The sequence below is a fragment of the Amblyomma maculatum genome, chromosome 9 (genome assembly GCF_055883805.1).
Source record: "Amblyomma maculatum isolate TAMU_Amacu chromosome 9, ASM5588380v1, whole genome shotgun sequence".
Classification (NCBI taxonomy): Eukaryota; Metazoa; Arthropoda; class Arachnida; order Ixodida; family Ixodidae; genus Amblyomma; species Amblyomma maculatum.
In genome coordinates, this window is record NC_139352.1 from 73,581,645 (window position 1) to 73,602,694 (window position 21,050).

The 21,050-nt window shown below is 44.9% G+C and overlaps 1 protein-coding gene across 1 annotated transcript; it reads right to left on the minus strand.

The window, feature by feature from the left end:
* Window positions 1-3,355: 3,355 nt before the first annotated feature.
* LOC146179429 (uncharacterized) lies at window positions 3,356-14,753 on the minus strand. Its single transcript, XM_084579066.1, has 7 exons — window positions 14,675-14,753; window positions 14,105-14,272; window positions 13,268-13,398; window positions 10,860-10,946; window positions 9,840-9,901; window positions 8,307-8,433; window positions 3,356-4,381 (listed from the first exon to the last, which is right to left on the minus strand). Exons 1-7 carry the CDS (start codon window positions 14,685-14,687, stop codon window positions 3,392-3,394), a joined length of 1,578 nt encoding a protein of 525 aa, XP_084435192.1. The 5' UTR covers window positions 14,688-14,753; the 3' UTR covers window positions 3,356-3,391.
* Window positions 14,754-21,050: the final 6,297 nt, after the last annotated feature.

A 21,050-nucleotide genomic window follows, 5' to 3' on the forward strand; every position in this document is an offset into this window, starting at 1 on the left:
TTTTAAGGCATGGCTGGGAACAGGAGGTACTGCGAGGGTCTTAATAAGGCTGCGGACTTGAGCAGCTTTTACACTATCCCTTCTTGACTGAGTGGAAAAGAGTGAACTCGGTCAATATTAGGTTGCACAAGGCGACGAGCTTTCACTTCAGTTCTCATTATTGCAATTAAATGTCCCCAAATGGTCAAAATTAATCCGCAGCCTTGGGACATTAACTCCTAAATTCCAACACAACGCTTCAAAACGGAGTTACAAACACTGAATACATCTGATTCACTCATTGAAATCTAAATGTTATGTGCCTGGAGTACAAAAATGTCTTTGAAATATAAAATAGCAATAGCAGGGTCTTTTGATAACAAACTTTCTAGTGGTCATGAAACTTTTGTGTCATGTCACGAGTAACATTGTCTGTTTATCGAAAGCAGGACAATGCAGTCATTTCTCTTAATGCAAAAGTATCTTCACAACAAAAAGATAGCTATGTGACATTTGGTAGTTGACCAGTAGATGTTATCAAAGGACCCTGGTCATAGTTCACCAAGGAAAAATTACATACCCTGAAACAAATTTAAACACAGGTCATGTTCTACAATGAAAAAGCCTGTGTAAAAATTTTCAAGTCCCTATTTAACAAAACTAAGCAGACTAAATGGATCAAAAACTTTAGAAGGCTGCGCACTTCCATGCTCACAAAACTTCAGGCATATTTCGGAAAATATTCATGCCCAATTATTTTCTTTGCCATCCGAAGCAGCTTTTTGCACTGAGGAACCAGCTTACAGAGACCTTTAGTAAAACGGAGCGTTTCATGAGTGAAGAAAAATGTTGCAGCACTTTCTTGGTGATGTCTATCTTTATTTCTTGCTTTTCAAGCGCGGCTGTTTTCTAGACACAAAAATGGCCATATCATTCATCCAGAAGGAATTTCCACTGTAGCAGGCATCACTCAAAAACAGCTCTAGGTGTTAAAAAAAAAAATTAAAAAGTTGTAAGCAGAGTCAAGGATGCCGCATTGCAAATAGACGTGTTTACAGGTAGATGCCAATGAATAAATGCTCCCTTATTAAGTGTTCACAGATTTACAGTTTAAGTTTAGTTACACTTTAGTGGCGCTGTAAGAGTCAGCATTAACTGCGCATTAGAGGCATCAATAATGAGTGAAAAATCATGGTTTTATACATGTGACAGCTAACAGCTGTGTATGCTTATGACAGGCACAAATTAAAAATAAATGCAATTAGACAGGCAACAGATTAGCAATTAAGCATTCTGATTCCTAAGATTAGATCAGCAAGGGCTGCCAGCAAAGGGGAGCCTTTAATGCTGTCACATCATACCTTTAAACGTGTACGATGTGAGAGTCGAAATTTCCGGAGCCCTCCATTATGGCGGCCTTCAAAGACTGATTCGCTTTGGAACGTTAAATCCCATAAACCACACAAACTAAACCAGAGCTTAGTTGCTCCGAATTTTGCTTTCTCATCATTCTGAACAACCCAAGAAATACTCAACTTAAAGGAGATATCAGCTTAACAAAGATTATCTTGAAGGAATGATCAGTTTTCCATGAAGTTGACAGCACTTTCATTCCATGATGCTGAAAGGTTAAATGTTGCAACCATGCTTGTTTAAAGACATGAACTCAGAATCGGTTCCCCGGAACCATTTCTGCACTATATCAATAATATAAAATAATATATTATAATATAGTATTATAATATATGTGCAGAAAGGCAAGGAGACAAGATCTCTTCAGTACTATTCACCATCTTCTTAGAGGAAGTATTCTCAGCGAGCTGGATTGCAAAGAGTTAGGGATAACAATCAATAAAAAATACCTCAACAACCTAAGATCCTCTAATGACATTGCCTTGCAGAGTAGCTCAGATTACGAATATCCCACAAAATGATTGCTTATCACAGCAAGAAACTGGTTCATAGCATTTTACAGCCCTTTAGTATTTTACAATTAGTCTAATATCAAATTAAAAGGGCAATATTAATGCAATATCAATTATTGCCTCATGCGTCTTGCGACCTAAGGATGATTAATGGCAGACAGGCAAAAAAGAATGATAGGCCTAAACAATAATGTGCAGAAGACCAAAGTAATGATCACCCTTTGGCTATGGGTCTAAACAGTCTTGGACACATTTTTTATTATGTTTTCAAAGATGAATAACACATTTGAATCAGTCCTGGAAAGGAACAGCAGTTTGCGATAGGCAGCGACATGCTGGAAGTGGTAAGGGAGTAAGTCCAGGACTTTATATCACTAAAGTGAAATTATTACAATAATTTTAAGCTGAACTGCATTCGGCAAGTATTAGTACTATCAGATCATGAATGGCATGTTACCAATATCCCTCAAGAGGAAAGTATACTTAACCGTACCTTACCAGTTATCACCTATGGGGCAGAAACGTGGAGGCTAACAAAGAGAGAACAACTTAAATTAATACATGGAGCTATGGAATAAAAAGTGGTGCTAAAAGAGAAGGGTCAAGCAACAGACGAGAGTTGGTATTCTAGTAGAAATCGAGAAGAAATGGACATGGGCTTGGCACGTAACGCGAAGGCAATATAATTGGTCTCTAAGGGTGACTGACCGGATTCGAAGGGATACCACGGGCTTCATGTGACTGCTGGTACAACATAAAATCAAACATCTACTGAAAATCTGGCTATTATATGTTCACTGCAGGACCACTTCTTGATAAAGACATAACGATCAATAAAATATATTTTGCAAACAAAACCTGTCCAGATGATCCCATCATGAATACAAGAATCATAATGAGCACACACTTTTCTGTTAGACTCCTCTATACTGTGTCCACTTCTGTGTTTCAAGCACAGTCTAGCGCTCCAGATAAATATTCAGTAAAATCAAAGGTCCCATTCAGAACATTACAAAAGGACGATACGAACCTCTCACAGGCTCAATGCATGAAGTTGGGTGAAATCGAATGAACGTTTGCTGGATGAAAGATGGCTTTTTTTTTTCTTGCGTGCAAGAATAGTGGGCACCATTTAAATGAAATCGCGACGCTAGGTACAATCTTAGGCAACGCATAATAAAAATGTCAGAGCCAGCATTGAGACAGAAGCACGGGCACAAATGAGCAGCCATGGTCAGTCGAAGCGCGCCCTTTCCCACGCCTCCCTACCTAGACACAATCTCGCTGCGTCAAGGTCACAGTGGCTACGTCACCGGAAGTTCTGTTTCTTGCGTTAAGGTACTATCACTGACATCTAACCGCGGTTTCAGCCGACGTTCAAGACTGTGCAGCCCACTCGCACTAGTAGACGTGAGCACTGCTTTGGCAAGAACACACCACCAGTGACAAGATTCCGCACACAACGATACACACAACTTTTAATGAGGTCACTGACTGTAGTAGGGAAACTGTGGGGGGTCTCCACATGTCCGTGGCTGCATCATGGCCCCAGGGGGTGTTGTCGGAGGTGGGCCAGTGATGGGCCTCGGGGGCATGACTGCTGTCCTCGGCGGTGGCATGCTGGTCGTGCCACTCCAGTGGAACGTGGGCGGGTGGCTGGGCTCCTCGTAGGGAATGCCGGTTGCGAAGCGCGGCGGCGGTGGCTGCGGAGGTGGCGGGTGCGCAAACTGGGGTGGCGGCTGGTGCACAAACTGCGGCGGGAGAGGGCGGGCTGGGGGTGGTGGAGGGGGCGGGGCCGACGCATTGTAGGTGGCAGGCGGGGGCAAGCCCTGGGTGTAGGGCGGCTGGGATGGGTTGTAGGCCAGGGGCGGGGCCGTGGGCGGGGCCTGCGGGGGCGGGTATGATTGTTGGGGAGGGGGCGGCTGGCTCATGTGCGGCGGCTGTGGGGCGTACTGGGGTGGAGGCGGCGGCATCTGTGGTGGCGGCATGGTCGTCGTGGCGGCAGTGGCGTTCACTGCGGCCACCGCCACTGCTGCCCTCTTGTGGCTATCATCCTGGATCTGAACAGTGATGAGGTTGGGTCGACTGACAGCCGGGTTCTGTTGGTTCTGGTAGGCACGAGGCGGGGCCACCATCTGTTGGGGTGGCTGCTGGCTGGGCATCACGGGTGGTGGCAAGTCCCGATACTCCGGGGGCAGGGTCTTCTGGGGTGGCGGTGGAGGGGCCTGCTGCGACTGCTGTGGCGGCGGTTGCTGCTGCAAGACGCTGGGGCGAGACACCTCGAGGGGAGATGGGTGCTGTGACACGGGTGGTGGATGCTGCCGGGGGTCACGGACCATCAAGTGGTGTGGCGGTGGTGGGTGGCCAGCCACCACCGCCATCTGCTGCGAGGGCTGGCCATGAGACACCGCTGCGGATGACTGCGAGGCTGCCACTGAGGCTGCCGCTCCTTTGAGGTGGCGGTGCGTGATGTGTGCCTGCGATCAGAAGCCCCAGATATGCATTAAATTTAGTTGTGCCATCCAATATGTGCATGCAAAACCACTAGCTCTGTTGAAGAAGACAAGCAGACAGCGTGCTGTCATCTAACAGCTACAAAAGTTAATTGGATACATGAAATTGCAAGGCATTGCTTCACATTCCTGCCATCAAGAGCAGACATCCAGCATACATTTAAATGAATACAGAGGAATCTCGTTGATAAGTTTCGAATTGAAAATTAAAACGTGTTATCCAAAACAGGCCCCAAAAGGTCGTAGGTGAAACATACTTCGCGCAGAGCTTACTTTTATTACCAGGCTTTAAATAACCTGTCACAATGTTTCTCAATGCCCAGAAACAACCTTTTATGAAGCTTGTAGAAACGAGTAGCATTTCATCGCTTAGCTCTGCACCTGGGACGAAGCTATGTAGAGCATCTAGAATTTGGAGCTCTGCCAATTTCGCTAAGAGCATCACTCCCACAGGAGATCCGGTCAAAAGGTAAACACTCTGAGATGTTATCAGCGCCCAGCATCTTGGCTGTGAGCTACAACAGCAAGGGCACAAAACTGAGGCACTCATTATGAAAATTACGATCCAAATATTGCATTTCTTGATGCTTTTCGACTCTTTTACGGCTTTTTAGCCAAGTGAATGCAAAAGGCTGTTTTGTTATACAGTCGAGCCCGGATATATCAAACCCGGATATATCGAATTTTGGTTATATCGAACTCACGAAATAACCCCTTGAAAATCTCATGTAAAAATATAGGAAAGCCGCGTCATATATCGAACTCAATTTCCCCGGTCGTTCGATATATCGAACACCGCACCACGCACTGGAAAGAGTGCCTTTCCCAAAGACGATCGCATCACCCTGAGCCGTTTGCCGCGCGACGTTTTCAAGCCACGCGCGGAAGGAATGAGAGGGGACAGTTGGGCTAGGGCAGCGCTGCGCCCATTCCCCAAAGGCACGCGCATCTGCGGTTATCGTTTCTCGCGCGCCAACACGTGACGTTTGCAAGCCATGTGCGCGAATGAACCAGAAAGAACCGGTGGGAACAAGAGGGGAAAAACGCGATACAGCGAAGCGCTAGGTGCCCATTCTTTTGCCGAGCTATCTCTCTCCTTCCTCTTTCCTGGCCTTAGTTCGCAGTAGCACGTGCTACGCATGCGCCAAGCCAGCTCAGCTCGTTTTCAGACAGAACGTCGGATGATTTCTCCAGCGTGTTGCGAACCCTCTGCGCGCGGCAGCTGACGTGACTATGGCACCTGCGGATGTTAAGCGGGAAACGCATGTGAGCGAAAAAGTGAGCGAAGCGACAAGGCGGCGCGGCGTAAGCGATCATGGTTCGCTCCGTCGCCTACTGGGGAAGACGCATGCACGCGACAGCGCGAACCGAGCGAAACGGCGACAACGCTCTGTGTAGGTTGTGTGGCTGGCATTTGGCTGGCATAGTGGCTTAGTACACCGCAAAACTATTGCCAAATCCAACAACAGTCATAACGATTGCAAGAATTAAAGTTATTTTGCGACAACATGGCAAAGTAAAATGTATTTACAGCAAACCGTATCGAATGTGTGTGAACTTGCACTGTAATCGGCACGAATAGTCACGTGACCCCTTGTTTCTATTGTTGTTTCGGTTGCGATTAGACGTTCTTTGAATCCTTGGCTATCCACCATTGTTCGTACAAAGCGAAATGTTTACGCGGTAATGCACAATCACAATGCAACACAGCAAAATGAAGAAAGCGTGCAAAATGAGCGGCAGTGACGTACGCTCACTTCCGGGCGAACGAGCGAAATTTTCTATTTCGGCAGATCCGAGCGACGAGCCAAGCGACACATGCTTTTCTGTCCGCGCGAAGGCTTCGCGCGACGCGTGCCGCCGTCACGTTCGCGTGAGTTTTCGCGTGCACGCGATTCAGCCTTTAAGAAACGGCAGATTTTTTTTTCTTTTTAAGATTTGTCTATTCTTATCGTGCTGTATGCGCGGCGTAGCATAAGATATGCCGTTACGAAGAGGTGTTTTTTTTTTTTTGCGGGAGTTGTTTATCCTGGCATGTATGAACCAATGAAAGCGCGCGGCCAGCTGCGATCATAACACCGGATTTTACCATTTTTCGCTTCAAGCAGCATTTGCAGCTACTTTATCACGCTTTCCAATGATTTTGTGGCAGTGGACCACGCCCGCCCCAAGCGCGGCGTGATAAATCGAACCAGGCTTGTGCAATCAAGCCATCACGGGCAGTCTGCCAAGTTCGCTCCCCGCCACCGCAGGAGCTACCAACACACCGTGACGTTATCGCTGCGCATCTTGGCACGCTGCCAAGAAATGAGCTGTGGATGAGACGGCCGAAACGGAGTGACGCGCGCCATCGTCATGCAAGCAAAAACGCTCGCGATTTCTGCCGCGGCGACACAGAAACCTTGTTTTGAGCTGCCGCGGTGGCTCGAACGGCAGAGGGATGCAGTTCCAACAAGTTGGTCATTTTTTGCTCTGTCACTGCCGCTCGTCGCTGAGATCGCTTAATCACTTGCATGTGAGCGAGCTGGCCTTAACGCATTTTATGCGAAGCATACTAGCCGCACAACCGAGCTCTTCCTTGGTGCGCCGCACGCGACCTACATCGGCGCACCACGTGATATGACGTCACAACAGCTGTGAAATCTGGGGCTCAACTCGTGCCACGCTTGCGGACGCGCAGCCTCCGCCGGTGGCCTAACTCCCGCTCCTACCGCTAGGAGATACTGACGTCACGCAATTGTATAAAAGGCGACGCACTCGTTGAGTCAGTTGAGCAGCGAGATGTCGGCCAGGGAGAGGGCGGCTCGCCAGACCGCAAAGCGCAAGTTACAAACAGCCACGGAAATGGGAGAAGAACGAGAAGTACGGCTTGGCAAGCAACGTGCACAGTATGCACCTAGACGGCAGCGTTCGACAACCGATGCCGAGGTGAAGGATGAAGCTTCGAGTACTGAAATGGCTAGCCAGGTATAGCCAGGTAATGTTTAATTTTTTAGACTAGTATGCTTCGCATCCTAGGCTTAACCATAAGCTAAGCCAGACCAATTTTTTTTTTCTTCCAAATTCGCGAGTGCAAAAGTGGAGGGTGGGTTCATTATGCGAGTGAGCTGATTACGCGACAAATACAGTATCATTTTTTTGCATCGTAAGTGCCGTCCCAAGCCGATTTCTGTATATCGAATTATCTATATATCGAACTATTTCGCGATCCCCTTCGAGTTCGATATATCCGGGTTCGACTGTAATTGCTCGAATGCCAAATTTTGAATTTTTTGTTTCACTTTCTAGACAGAATTCTGATAAATCAACTGTGGATTAACCAAATGGTTTTACTTCGTTTTATCCGATAATTCACAACATTCATGTTCATTATAACGAGTGTTGACTGTAACTGTTACAGTAACCAAAGAAAATAGCGAGTAAATATCAAAGAATTTATTGCAAACTTTCAACACTTGTGCAACAAGTGTTGCACAAGTGTTGAACAAGTTACAGTTGAACAAGTTACAGTAATAAACAGCCGTCGTCATTTAAATCAAAACGCTGCTTTGGTGTGATTGGTTTGGGGTTTATGTCCCAAAGCGAGACGCCGTAGTGGACGGATCCAGAAATTTTGACCTTCTGCGGTTCTTCAACGTGTATTGACGTTGCACAGCACACGGGTGCCATGCTGGCGACGTCAGTGCACGTTCACCAGGTGGTCGAAATTTCTAACAATGGTGCTACAACTTGTGTCTCAGTGTTCATTCCCTTTTTTTTTCCTCTCAAAGTTTATTCAGAAATAAATAAATCATTTGAGTATTTGAGTATTCTACCCGATTTCAGAAGAAGCATCACGGCACACAACAATGAGTGCGCATGTATAACTGTGAGTGAGTATAAGAATTACCTGCAGGTCCCGCTGGCTCAGGTACGTCCGTCGACAGGAATCCTTGCCCTGGCGACCCCCACCAAAGGTGCACATGAACACTGTCCCCAGGTTGCTCTGCTCCAGGCGCTGCACCTTATCGTTGCACCTGCAAGGACCCCACTCTCAGAGCTTATGTAGTGCACATTCCGGTGGCTGTAGTGGAGGGCTCCGGAAATTTTCACCACCTGGGGTTCTTTAACGTGCACTGGCTTCAAGGAAAATAAAAAGTGAATCTGCAAAATTACCACGTAACAAACAGCATGGAGGCAGCAGGAACGGAGATGTGGACACTCAAGACAAACACGTGTGCAAAACCTAACACGTAATTCTTCACAAGCACCGAACTGAAATATCTAGACCTTCCTTGCGATTCAGTGCGTGTGGTTCGCATGGTTGAACTCTCCTCAGGTCTATAAGTGCAAGAAAATTTACTACTATAACTTCTACAAAAGCAAGTAGAAAGAGGATCGCGGAGGCGCAATCCTAGGACAGCAGCGGGTGCCCACGAACTGCATGGTGGAAGATGCAGGATGTGCTGTGTGGCAATAAGACTGTATTTAGTGGGATAACAGTATCAAAAGGTTTTATTTTTTCCCTCCCACCAGTGCCTACAAGTACCACCAGAAAAGATGACAAAAGATATAGTACAAGCAGCTATGACTGGCGAACAATTCATAAAATGCACTTTTGTAATTCTATGCATTTGCTGCAAGTTTCTTCCCATTGCCCTCACAAAGCTTATTTTAGGTCGGTACTCACAAGCTAGCTTATGAATGAGAATCAATAAAATAGTAACTTTCTTGTGGTGTGAACACAATCACAGAACAAACAAACTATAAAAAAAAAGGTGTTAGGCTGTTGTCTTTTAATGCTACCTGCACAACCCCCCCTCCCCCTCCGCCAGTCCTGAAAGTGATACATAGGCTATGAGAGATATTATAACGAAGGGTTCCGGATTGACCAGGGCATTCTTCACTGTGTGTTTGACACCGCACGGCATACACACATTTTTTGCGTGTCACTTCATTAAACAGGGGCGTCGCTGGTGGCATTGATACTACCCCCATAAATTGGCTCTCGAATTTACCAAAATTAATCAGATTATGCTATGAAAATTAATTCGAGATGTACCCATGTACATTGAAACAACTGCAAAACGTCACCCTTTAAAAATCTGCCTGTCAATAAGTAGAACACGCAAGCATATATTAACGGATCTATGGTTCCCCACATGCATCAATGCACTGCTTTGCAGTTAGGAAGAAAACAATCTGTTGGACAAAATTAATGCCCCCCCCCCCCCCCCCCTCCTTCAAAGAAATGTATGAATACTGCTCGACATATTATGCAAACATTTTTTTCCCCTTCTCAGCCCTACTAGATGTCCAAGATGTATTTCAAGAAGGCCAAGTTCCCGCTGAAATCTGAATTTTCACAGTTAAGCTGAATACCCTGCCTGGCTTGCACTTCGATACCTGCAGATATCCACATTCGACAGCCAGATTGCCTTACTTGTAGCACGTCTTGTCAGCCTTTTTGGCGCAATCGTAGCAGAACACGTGCTTGCACGGGATCTGAAACAGCAAAGACACGCAATCAAGCACAGTCCAATTTCAAGGCTGTTGTCATCTGATCCATAGTATGTGTACTTTAGAACGGGGAAAAAAAAAGAAAAAAGAAAGGCACAAAACACACCTGGCATCCAATATTTGGCCTCGCTGCAAGCTTGAGGCCAACATGGCGCCTTACAGAATCTCAACAAGTGTGGAGGGTGATGGAATAGTTTTGACAGTCACATGCAATCTAGTCTAGATTTTGTGCTGGAATGTGCAAGTCCCCCACATTGCCTGAATGTCAGAACAGCGTTATTGAGAGGCAAATTTTGTTTTGACACTTCCACTTATGAGTTTGCAACTCAGATAACATTACAAGGACATGAAGAAAAAACACAGGTGAGATGATTGAATCAGAATTGAAAACCTTTCTATAGTTGGTGCATACAGACACATGCGCAAAACATCTGGCCCTCAGCCAACAGCCATAGTGCTCAATGTACATGCCACATGAGCATGAAACATAGTACGAAGAGCTGTATTCCCAGATCTACCATCCAATGAAAATGCAAGGTCATCTGCGTTACCCCATCTCTCTTGGAAGTAAGACAAAAGACACACTGCATTACAATTATTGAATCTCCCAGAGTTGTTTCCACGCTAAGAAGCAGGGACATTTCTGCATGTATGCAGCTACAGAAAGCCACAGTAGTAAATGAGGCTAACAATGGCACACCCCCCTCCCCCCTCCCCCCAAGATTCACTATTCACTTACTGCTTGTGCTGGTGACTACAATACACTTCATACAATTATCTGCAGTTATTTACAAGGAGCAGTGCTACCTAATTCACAAGCATGCACAGACTGCCTTTCCGAACGCCTTTGTTTGTTGCAACTCCCCCCTTCCCCATTCGTAGACTCCTCAGAACTCGACATGCCCACATGTTTCGCGCAAAATCTGATCCGAGACACGCTCACCATTCTGCCATAAGTCAAGATGGGCAGGCTGCACTTGTCGCAGCAGTGGATCATGGGATTGATCAGCTTCTCCCCAATCAGATTTACCTGCAAGGAACCAAAGTGATAACAGACATACAAAATACAGGCAATAATGTCCTGGGGAGTTTAAAAAGCAACCCGAGAAGCCCTAAACACACACAACTTGGTCTAACATCGAGTCATCTGAATGGTGTAAACACCGGAACCTGACGCCAGTTCGGCTTCTTATTCTGGAGTTTTCACCAACACGTCAGAAACTAAGAAGAAAAACTCTCAGCACAGTTTCCACTGTGAATAAGAGATTCAGCAGCAGCTCCTTGTGGTGGTGTATGATATCTTTAGTTATTATTTGTCTCTTCTGAGAAAGTGTACGATGTCACTATATTTACGGATCACTCAGTATATGTGGCACATTGTGGTTGAGGTTGTGGTGTTAACCAATCAGTACGGCGTATTATATAAACACTACAGCAATGGGAAACATGCTGGCAACAGCTGATGCTGCTATGCTGTATTGCATTGCTTTGAGCTTTCCCTAGTAACTTCCAGCATGCAAGCAATCATATAAGGAGAGAAAAAGTGGCACAGGCAAATATAGGGGATATTCACATAACGTCAAAGCTGATGTCAGTGCGCAGCCAACGCCATCTCTGTGTCCTGTTCTGACTGATGCGGTCGGCGGCTCAGCTGCTCTCGTGCGTCCGTTTTCTCCGTCACTCGACCTCATGTGAGCACTGATGTAACGAAAACTAAATTGGAATCATGAGTGAGAGTTCGAACTATATGGAAAGTCTATGCGATGCAGAGAGAGACAGGTGCATAGAAAAATGGAACTGTGTGGCACCGACCCGCGTTTTCAGTCAATGTACGCGACTGCACAGAAAGCTCCGACTTGTGGCCGCCCGTGCATAAATATGTGCACCATTCATGATTCCTTGTGCTCCGGGTTGACTTCTTCATAAAAAAACAACAACTAAAAGCTGGAAGATTAGTCGAAGGTCACAGTTCATTACAAGTGACTGGTTTAAAGATTCATGGCTGAAGCAGACGAACCATCGCGTTGCGCAATTACACGAGCGCCGTAAAATGCTTCTCCTAGCTACACTGCTGAATCCTTGCAGCTTAAGTTTCGCATAGAAATGGCACTTTGATTTTTTATGCAAAACTTGTTTGGGGTGCTTGCCTGATTCGATCAGAAGTCGAATGTTTGCATCGTCTGAGGTGGCAACGAAGCAAAAGAAGCTGCCGTTACAGCGACAACAAGGTTGTCGCCACCTTGTTGCATTGCGAACTCGAAATTATATTTTGCGGTGCATAAATAAAACTTTTCAAATTTAGTGAAATTTAGTGTAGTTTTGGCCAACTAAGATTCGCTTAGCGTTTATATATAGCATTTATAAAGTGTTTATAGAGCTCTTCAAACCTATCACAAAACAACTCTGCCAGTCTATGTCTCTTCCCCGAATCCGTACATTCTTGTTCCTGTAAACAGCATGAGATGGCGCCACAGGTGCCATCGCTGGGACTGCTAGCGGCCTGCTTTGCTTCACAGCTGAAACAAATATCCAACGTCTTCTGATCAAATGAGGCAAGTACCCCAAACAAATTTGGTATGAAGACGTTTTGACTACCAGATGCCATTTCTGCATGAAATTTGAGCTACAAGGATTCAGCGGTTCTGCTGAGAGAAGCACATGCGTTATTACGGATTAGTTAGTCACTGCTAATTAACTTTATTGCACACGCAAGTCAATTTCCCTCGGCTTTTGTCAAGCCCTCCTTTCAAGGTTTCGATTGCTGCAAAACACGACGAGGTGTTAGCGGTGCACTGCAGTGCATGGCTATGGAAACGATGAGGCATATTGTCAGGCATACGTTGCCCCACTGCTCTTGTACCTGGAATATGACGTACAAATGCGTGAAGAACAGTCTTGCACAGATCGTGGCAACAGCTGGCTGCCAGGACACATCCGGAAGATTTCAGCTCAGCCCAATGTTGACACAGATTTAATTACCATCTGCCGCGATACCCGCACGGTTGAGCCGTGCCACATACGTGACTTCGCATCTCTGACGGTTGTGTCGTTCGGCCGGAATTGTCGTGTGCACTTTTGGAACCTTACAAAGGACAAGGTCTTTCACGCGGCTCTTCAACCTCCGTTTCTTGCTCCATATACGGTTATTACAGTCTGAGACAATGCAATAACCCATAGATATGGATGCCATTGCTTATGGAACCCCACGACAGTATTTGATATGTATGTTCGCCCCTGTTCTTTCAGTGGACATAAAAATGGCTGACTGCGACACAATTACTCACAATGCACCGCTCAAAACGGGTCAGTAACAAAAGGTGGTTCAAAGCCAATTTAAGAGGTCACACATACCTTGTGGTCCCATCTCAGCTTCTTGTTCTGATGAAGTGGCTCTGGAGGACCAGTCCGACCCAGAGGCGAAAACGACGGTGGCTCGATCGTGTCGGTCAGCAAGGCCCGTTCTTCCTCCTCATCCTCGAACTCTGGGGAACCAGTTTCATTTAAATGAGTGAGTGAGACTAAGGCCATGCAGCTGTACTCTTCACGAGTTTAACAGGGCTTTTTCAAACGCTTGTATTAACCGGAAGAAGATCCTGAGGACGCGCAGTACCATTTGCGAGGCTCTGCAAGTAGGCAAACTGGTAGCACGAACGCGCACATGAACAAACAAAAATAAATTACTGACCTCGCAGACAAGGCCGGTTGTCGTTGTTGTTCGCCTCTAATTCGATGGCACATATTAGAGGAGGAGGCCGGTATTTGAACCGACGAGGCGGCGGGATACGGTATATCATTTCCATTTTCTACTCCCGCACCCGCTGTGTCCTCGGGCAGTATCGAAAATGCGTCCAACTCCCCGGCACGAAGCGGCGTTCTACGGATCGTGTGACGCGGCGTTCGAAAGTCGCACGTGAGGAATCATCGCAGAAAGGAAGACGAATAAGAAAAGGCAGGGAATATAACAGCACGTTTACGAAGACGAAGTAGATACGGATACTCTAGGAAAGCGCCTTTCGGCACGCGCAGATCGGGCATGAACGCAAGCCGATGGTCACGTTCGGGGACTCGGCGGGAAGTTGGGCGCAGGGCCATTGGCCAGGCAAACGCGCACACCTAACGCCTGCGTACCGTGCAAGCGATCGGGGCAGGCTCGATGCAACAGCAGCTCGGTTAGCAAATGTTGCTTGCCTTTTGCGTTGGCCTCGGCATCATCCTCGGCGGCCGACAGATGCTCTTCTTCCTCCTCTTCGATGGCGGCGGTGGTCTTCTTGCCCGCAGTGGCAGCCTTGCGGCCTCGCGCACTCTTGCGACCGCGCCCGCGGCCCTTGGCCTTGCTCGTCTTCTTGGCCGTCGTGGCTGAAATCGACCAAACCACGGCGAAAAGAGCGCCGGTCGGTTATAAGGCGCACGGCGACCGATCGACTCTCCCACAGGTGTTGCCAGCGACTACGTCCACAGGACAAAACGCAACACTTGGGGCGGAGACTTGGGAAAGAAAGCGCTTTGTTTTGACAGCTGCTGTTCACATAAGAGAGCAGTAAGCTCGCAATGGTCTGGAAATATGTCGCAGTTATCCGGTAGGCACTGTGAGTACGTCCAAAAGTGGTATTCCAGTTAGTCGTTGAAAAACATTACGCATAAAAAGCGGGCAAGGCCACAAGCTCCTTGGAAGGTCCTATAATACCATCGTCTGTAAATAGATGATGTAAAAACAGCAAAGAAACAAGCAATTTCGGCACATGTTCGCTGTTTGTGTACCTGCGTCCGCCATCTTGTCCCGGTCACAGACGGCGTGAGAAAGGCGATTTCATTGGACGATATAAAAGATTGTTTAAACCGCTGTTGTCATTGGTTAACAATGACCACGTGAGTGCGTCGTTTTGTTTGTTTTATTGATGGCAGGAACGCGTTTTTTTTTTTTTTTTTCGTTGTTGGCCAATTTACTGCGGCTGCGAAGTTTGAGCTGCGCTAATCGTAGGATGCATTGCAATGGCATGGCCGTGGCAATGGGCTTGGAAATAACCCACTTGCTTGTATGTCTTTTGGCTACAACCACCATAATGCATAGGAGCGCGCACGGTTTTGATATGGCCATCATAGTTTTAGTGGTTTTATTGGCCACTGTGTGTTGCCACTGTACGATAGTGCGGGTCGCGGGTACATTTGTTGCCGCGATGGCTTTTTTCCGATACTGAATACTGTCATAATGATTTTTCGGATCGAAAAGAGAGAGAGAGAGAGAAAAAAAAAAGGGGGGGGGGAGGAAATGAACCCATTAAGTTAATATACAAACCAGTGGAGGATCTCGGTAGCTACCACCAATAAACTAAGGTCATTTACCTTCGTGACTTATCTTGTGTTTACTTTACAGTAATTTGACTGTGTGTAACGTTGAATATAACGTAAAACGGGTAGCACGGTAGTACAGTCTAGGTAGGCCTTCTGTTGCGTCCAATTTGTTTTTGGCGGAGACTGGTGACACGCACCGTGGCATCAGTAAAACGCTGCTGCCACGCACAAAATACGTCACCTACGTCATCATATACTAAGCAAAAGAAAAAAATGTGCGCAACAGCAAGTGAAACCTTTATAATACTAATTTATAACTTAAAATTGTGGCTTAAAATAAGTTATTGTTCATTTTCTTAATAATTTTAACTTATGTGTATCGGCGGCGTTGGCATGGCGTTGGCGCGTTGGTCCGTTGATCATGGCGTTGGTCGCGCACTTGAACTCATGTCTTATTTCCATGCCTATTTCACTCGAAGCGTTTCGCGTACTCATATATCAAATAGTCCTTGCTAATCTTCTTGCTAATCTTAGCAAGGAGGATTTGAGAAATCCGCGCTTGGTTGCTACAATCAAGCGCGGAGTTTGGACGCGCTTGATTGTGACGTACAGTTGCAGACGAAGTTTTTCTCGTGTAGTGCAATTTCTAGCTTCGCTGTGGGCTTCGGGTTCGGCTGTGCATTGTGCGCTTCATTCGACGCAAGGGAATTAGGCTCTCCGTGGACTGCTTATCTCGTTGTTCTGCCGAAGGTATTCCGCCTTCAAATACGCAGTTGGTGTAGTGTTCTGTTCCATAGCTCTAAGGCTGTACATTATGGCACTGCATTTATTTACCTCCGAATTCCTTTTTGCGGTCAGCTAGGCTACGCGTTCGCAATTAATAATTCAGTGTTTAATGTATCTGATAGAGACAGGAAATACAGGCTGTATGGCCGGTTAATATCGCTTGTCAAAAAGAAATTGCAGGCAGCAACAGCTGGTGAATATTCGAGGTTGCTTTGGTTGCCTTTGGTACTTATATGAAACTATATATGTATGACCGCAAACCGGGTTTGCATTATGGCTCAGCAGTGTGGCTGATCAATCTGTAAGTCAGAAAAAACGGTACATAATGCAAACTCCTGTTTTTGGAAGGTTCAGTTGTACTGAGTGTGCCCTGTATCTGAATTAACTCAGCAGTTTTCGTGGAGCCTCCCCGCCCATACTTCTATAGTTTCCATCTTTCAGAGATTTGTTCAAGTCAGTGCAGTGGCATCGTCTTTTGACTTGTTATTATGTGAAAGTTGCGATATGGGCAGTATGGTATGTTTTTCATCGAGACACTGGCCCAGTCAAGAAAAAAAATTATGATTTTCAGTTGAGGTTTGCAGTTGCAAAATTTCTAAATATGCTTTTGGCACAGACTCGAAGCACCAGTTTGAATAAATTGAACATTCCAATTGGGCAGTTCAGCTAAGGCTTCCAGTTTTGATGCTTATTTTGCTGGCACTGACCTGAAATGGCAGCTTCAAGCGGGCGACAGGCAAGCATGCATTCATATGACACATCGACCATAGGAACACTATATATGCCCGAAGAGTTGACACGATCTTTTCTTTGTTGGGGCTTAGCCTCGCACATTGGACCCTCCTCTTGCATTCAGTGGCAGATCTTCAGGAGTCAGAGTTCCTTCGTTTAATCACAACTTATGTGGTTATAGAAATTATGCAAACTACACAGCAGTTTAAGTTGTAACATTTTTTTATTGAATGTTCAACAGGGCCTTCCAATTGAATGTTCCGAAGTAAGTGCCAATCAGAAGTAGATAAACCATTTGAGCTACCTGATTACATTCACAAATCTAGCTGGCATGTCTTAATCTATTTCATTCTTAATAGACACTTGGTGTCTTTTATCCTGGGGTAAATTGGCAGCACACTTGGCAAAGTTACTGTTCAAAAGCAATTAAATTACATTACCAATTACTTGCTAAGCCTTAAAAATATAATGAAATTGCTAAATACTGCTCCCAAAAAGTAATAACATTACAATTACTTCCGCAGAGCAAATTCCTTCTCATTAATTACTGTCTGGATTTCATTTGTATATAAACTAAGTAAAGCTTGTGAACAAAACCTCTCCAAACACTAGAGCACATTCTTTCATCTTCCTGCCAAATTCTATCCAGTAAGACTATTCCCTCCGCTTTTCCTACAGAACAGGCTATTAAAAATATAAGACAATGGCAACAAAAACAATCGTGGTCAAACACGCCGTGAACATTTCCGCCTGTCTCTTCCCCCAAACCCCTTGTTTGCCCGTGATGGCAAGTGTAACCAGGCGCCACTGTGCCTATAGCCAGTATGCAACAGTGAGTGCTACTGCACACTTTCAACTAGTTTTGACCTTCTACCATTTTGCACCATCTGTCACTTCGATGGGCCCTCAACGCCTTACATGTATACCTTCTGCTTAGAGAATGGTTGTGATCCGGAGACACAGGGCAGGTCTGAGGCCTTGAACATGTAGTTCTACTCAATTCTGTCTTTTTTTGCTTATCCATCACTGTGGGACAGGCTTGCTGCATGTCATTACTGTTTTCTTGGCATCGTACCGGGAGTACATAGTATGAAGTATAGAAACAGCAGTGAGTCACTTTAGTAAAAGTAATTTTGAAATGAATGACTTACTTTCAGTGCTTAAAGTCTGGCTCTATCAGAGAGACTCTAGAAATTTGAGCGCAATTGTTGAGGAGGAACTAAGAGGGTGAGAGAAAGGGCTGGCGGCCTTTGCGCATGTTTCTATTTAAATGGGAGAAATTATATATATATATATATATATATATATATATATATATATATATATATATTTTTTAAGGAGGTTTTGTGATCATTTTATGACATGCACCTGAAAAAATGATCCCTGCACTCTGCCAGCATGATCGATGATCTGTGATGTAAAGCAGCTTATAGTGAAACAACAAAGTGTCAGCACTTGTAACATATGCAATATTTCTTTAAAGCACTTTATATAGAAAGTACAATCTTAATTGCACATTAAATGTAAAATCAACTAAGTAAACAATATATATGCTATAATTTTTACACTTCAAGTGAGCGCAATGAAAATTAGCAAAAAATATTGTAAGAGCTACCAGCTTGGTTTGTCTGGTGACAAGTACATCATCTGAATAATATTGCGTGAGCATATTGACAATTTGCTCAGCTAGTACCAAAACACAGTGCGAACCGGCAAAACCGAAGAGATGGCATGTGAAAATACCTTAATTAGTTCCAGCCTCTGTGTAAAGGACTAACTTTTGTTTTCTTCATCACAGGTTTTAGAAAATTCTAATTCTTACTAAAATTAAGTAATAATTCTTACAAAAACTTGCTGCAAAATTTTCTAACAATCATAAGTATTCTCTGATTGCCACTGAAAAGAATAAAATTCGAGGACACTTTGGCGACTAAAGTGATGAAAGGCGAAAGCCTGAGTGCTGCATTCTGCTACGCGACTGTTGCGCATGTAGCGATGAGTGCTGCTACAAGTAAAGCGAGTGACTACTCTTTCACATTCTGCAAGTGCATTTATTCAGTGCATTCTGCATGGCAGCGCAGTGACAAGATCGCGCTCCTTGTATCTTTGCAGTTGTTCTACATTTACTGTTGTGTGGTTGATTTTACCAGGTGTGTGGCATTAATTAGTAATTATGAATGAATTAGGCATTAATGTGTAATTAGTAATGAAATAAATAAGTCATTTATTTGCAGTTAGCCATTAATTGATTAGTAAACAGTCATTGATTGCCATATGGCCATATAAGCCACGCATTCGCGCATACTGTGGTGGTGCTCTGCGATTGGTGGAGACCTCCATGACGTCATCCTGTTTCGACCGATCAGAGCTGCCGCAAAAGTGTGATACTTTGGCTGACGACAACGATGAGGCAGTATAAAGGCCTTTGCCAAACGGATGCACCTGCTTCATATTCGTGCAGTGCTGGACACCGGATATTTTCAAGTGCGGGGGGTCTCAGACCTCTCGTAAAAACTGATGAGGGTTCTCAGACACAATGACACCCCCCTGACTTTAAGTGATAATCTTTTCATGTATCTAAAATAATAATGTGGGCTATTGTGAATTGCACCTTTATTGTAATGCTAGTGTAGTGCATCTGGCAAGTATATTCCCACTGAAATCAGGGCTAGCAGCTGGTAATCGATATGCCTGCAAGAGTATATGATACCTATATGATACCTTGCTTGTGACCATTGATGAGATAGAAACTTCAAAAAGGCTTGAAATTGAATCTAAGACAGCAGCAAAGGTAGGAAGAGAGCCTAGTGGATTAGTGAACCAGCAGGAGCTCAAAGGCAAGATATCCAACAGTTAGTTGTAAAGAAATGAATTCCAGGAAAAGATATATGTAACAAGGGGACCCAGATAGCCAGGTGGGCTGGTGAAGTAGATGGCTTGTAGGGATAAAGCAGTTTACACTGGAGAGGGTTAGTTGCAGAAAAACTATAGATGCCTTTGTCCTAGCTGTATAGTGAATGCGCTTATGCTAATGATATGTAACTTGAAACTTACATGCCCTGGAGAGGCATGTTGAACATTTGCATGCCTAAGAGAAACTGAGATATTTAATGTTTAAAACATCTGCATTGTACCGTCATATATTTAATACAAGCTGTTTTCATAGGCAGCTGAATTTGACACACATTTAAGGTGGCGCACATATCAAGCACATTAATTTGAGTGTACTGAAATTGCCCTTAGTAACTAGGTCTAGGTCGGTTATCCCCCATGAAAATAGACACCTAGTAGACTTTGTTCAAACGTACCCATTTCAGCTGGAAAAGCACATTTCCAGCTGAATTTCTAGCTGGACGGCCATATTTTCCAGCTGGAAAAAAAATGATATTCCAGATAGAGGCTTGACTGGAGGTGTAAATTTTCCAGCTGGAAATCTCAAAATTTCAGCTGAGCATGCATGATTTCTGGTTCCATAATCTAGCAGGAAATAGATGTCAGTCCAGCTGGAATTGCTTTTTCCCAGCCGGAAATCGCAGTTTTCCAGTTGGATAATTTCGGTACACGGTTCCATAATCCAGCAGGAAATGAGTGTTTTTTTTCGTCTGGGATGAGCTTTAACATCCTAGAGCGGCTCAAGTTATGCGACATGCTGTAGTGGAGGGCTTCATAAATTTTTACCACTTGTGCACTGACATCCCATAGCACATGGGCACCTCCAAGCAGTCTCCACAGCCGTGAATCGATCCCATATTCTTCAATAGAGCAGTCGAGCACCCAATCACTGAGCCATCAGGTTGCAGCGCTATTTAAATACTTATACTTACTATGTGGATTGTATATAGACATACGCACATCAAATGAAAAAAAAAAAAAAAAACTGAAGTTATCTATAGGCGGCAAAATGGAACTGCAGTTTCACTTCACTAGCTGTACCGTGCATGTTCTGCAGCATACAGTTTTACTGATTCTGACAGAATGTATATGATAATATCGATAGTATTAATTGGTAACTCATGGATGCATTTAGAAACACTGAGCTTTGTTCACCACTTGATGCAGCATATAACTACAGTAGAACCCCGTTGTAATAAACTCGGATATAGTAAAGTGAAACTAAAGTCCCAGTCCATCTTCCATAGACAGCTGTACTTTTTCCCCCCTTTATGTAAAGATAATTTTGGTAAAAATCGGTTACAGTAAAGTGGGCCTGGCCGCGGCGACGACTCCCAAGATATGACATCGCCGCCCGCGTACTACCTAAAATCACGGGGAAAAGATATATATATATATATATATATATATATATATATTTGTATTTCGAGACAAA

Excerpts from the sequence above, each read along its gene's own strand:
- LOC146179429 (XM_084579066.1), bottom strand. Across the intron at positions 13,399-14,104 it reads TGCCGAGGCCAACGCAAAAG|AGTTCGAGGATGAGGAGGAA; the intron begins GCAAGCAACATT and ends CTGGTTCCCCAG. Across the intron at positions 10,947-13,267 it reads AGCTGAGATGGGACCACAAG|GTAAATCTGATTGGGGAGAA; the intron begins GTATGTGTGACC and ends GGTTCCTTGCAG.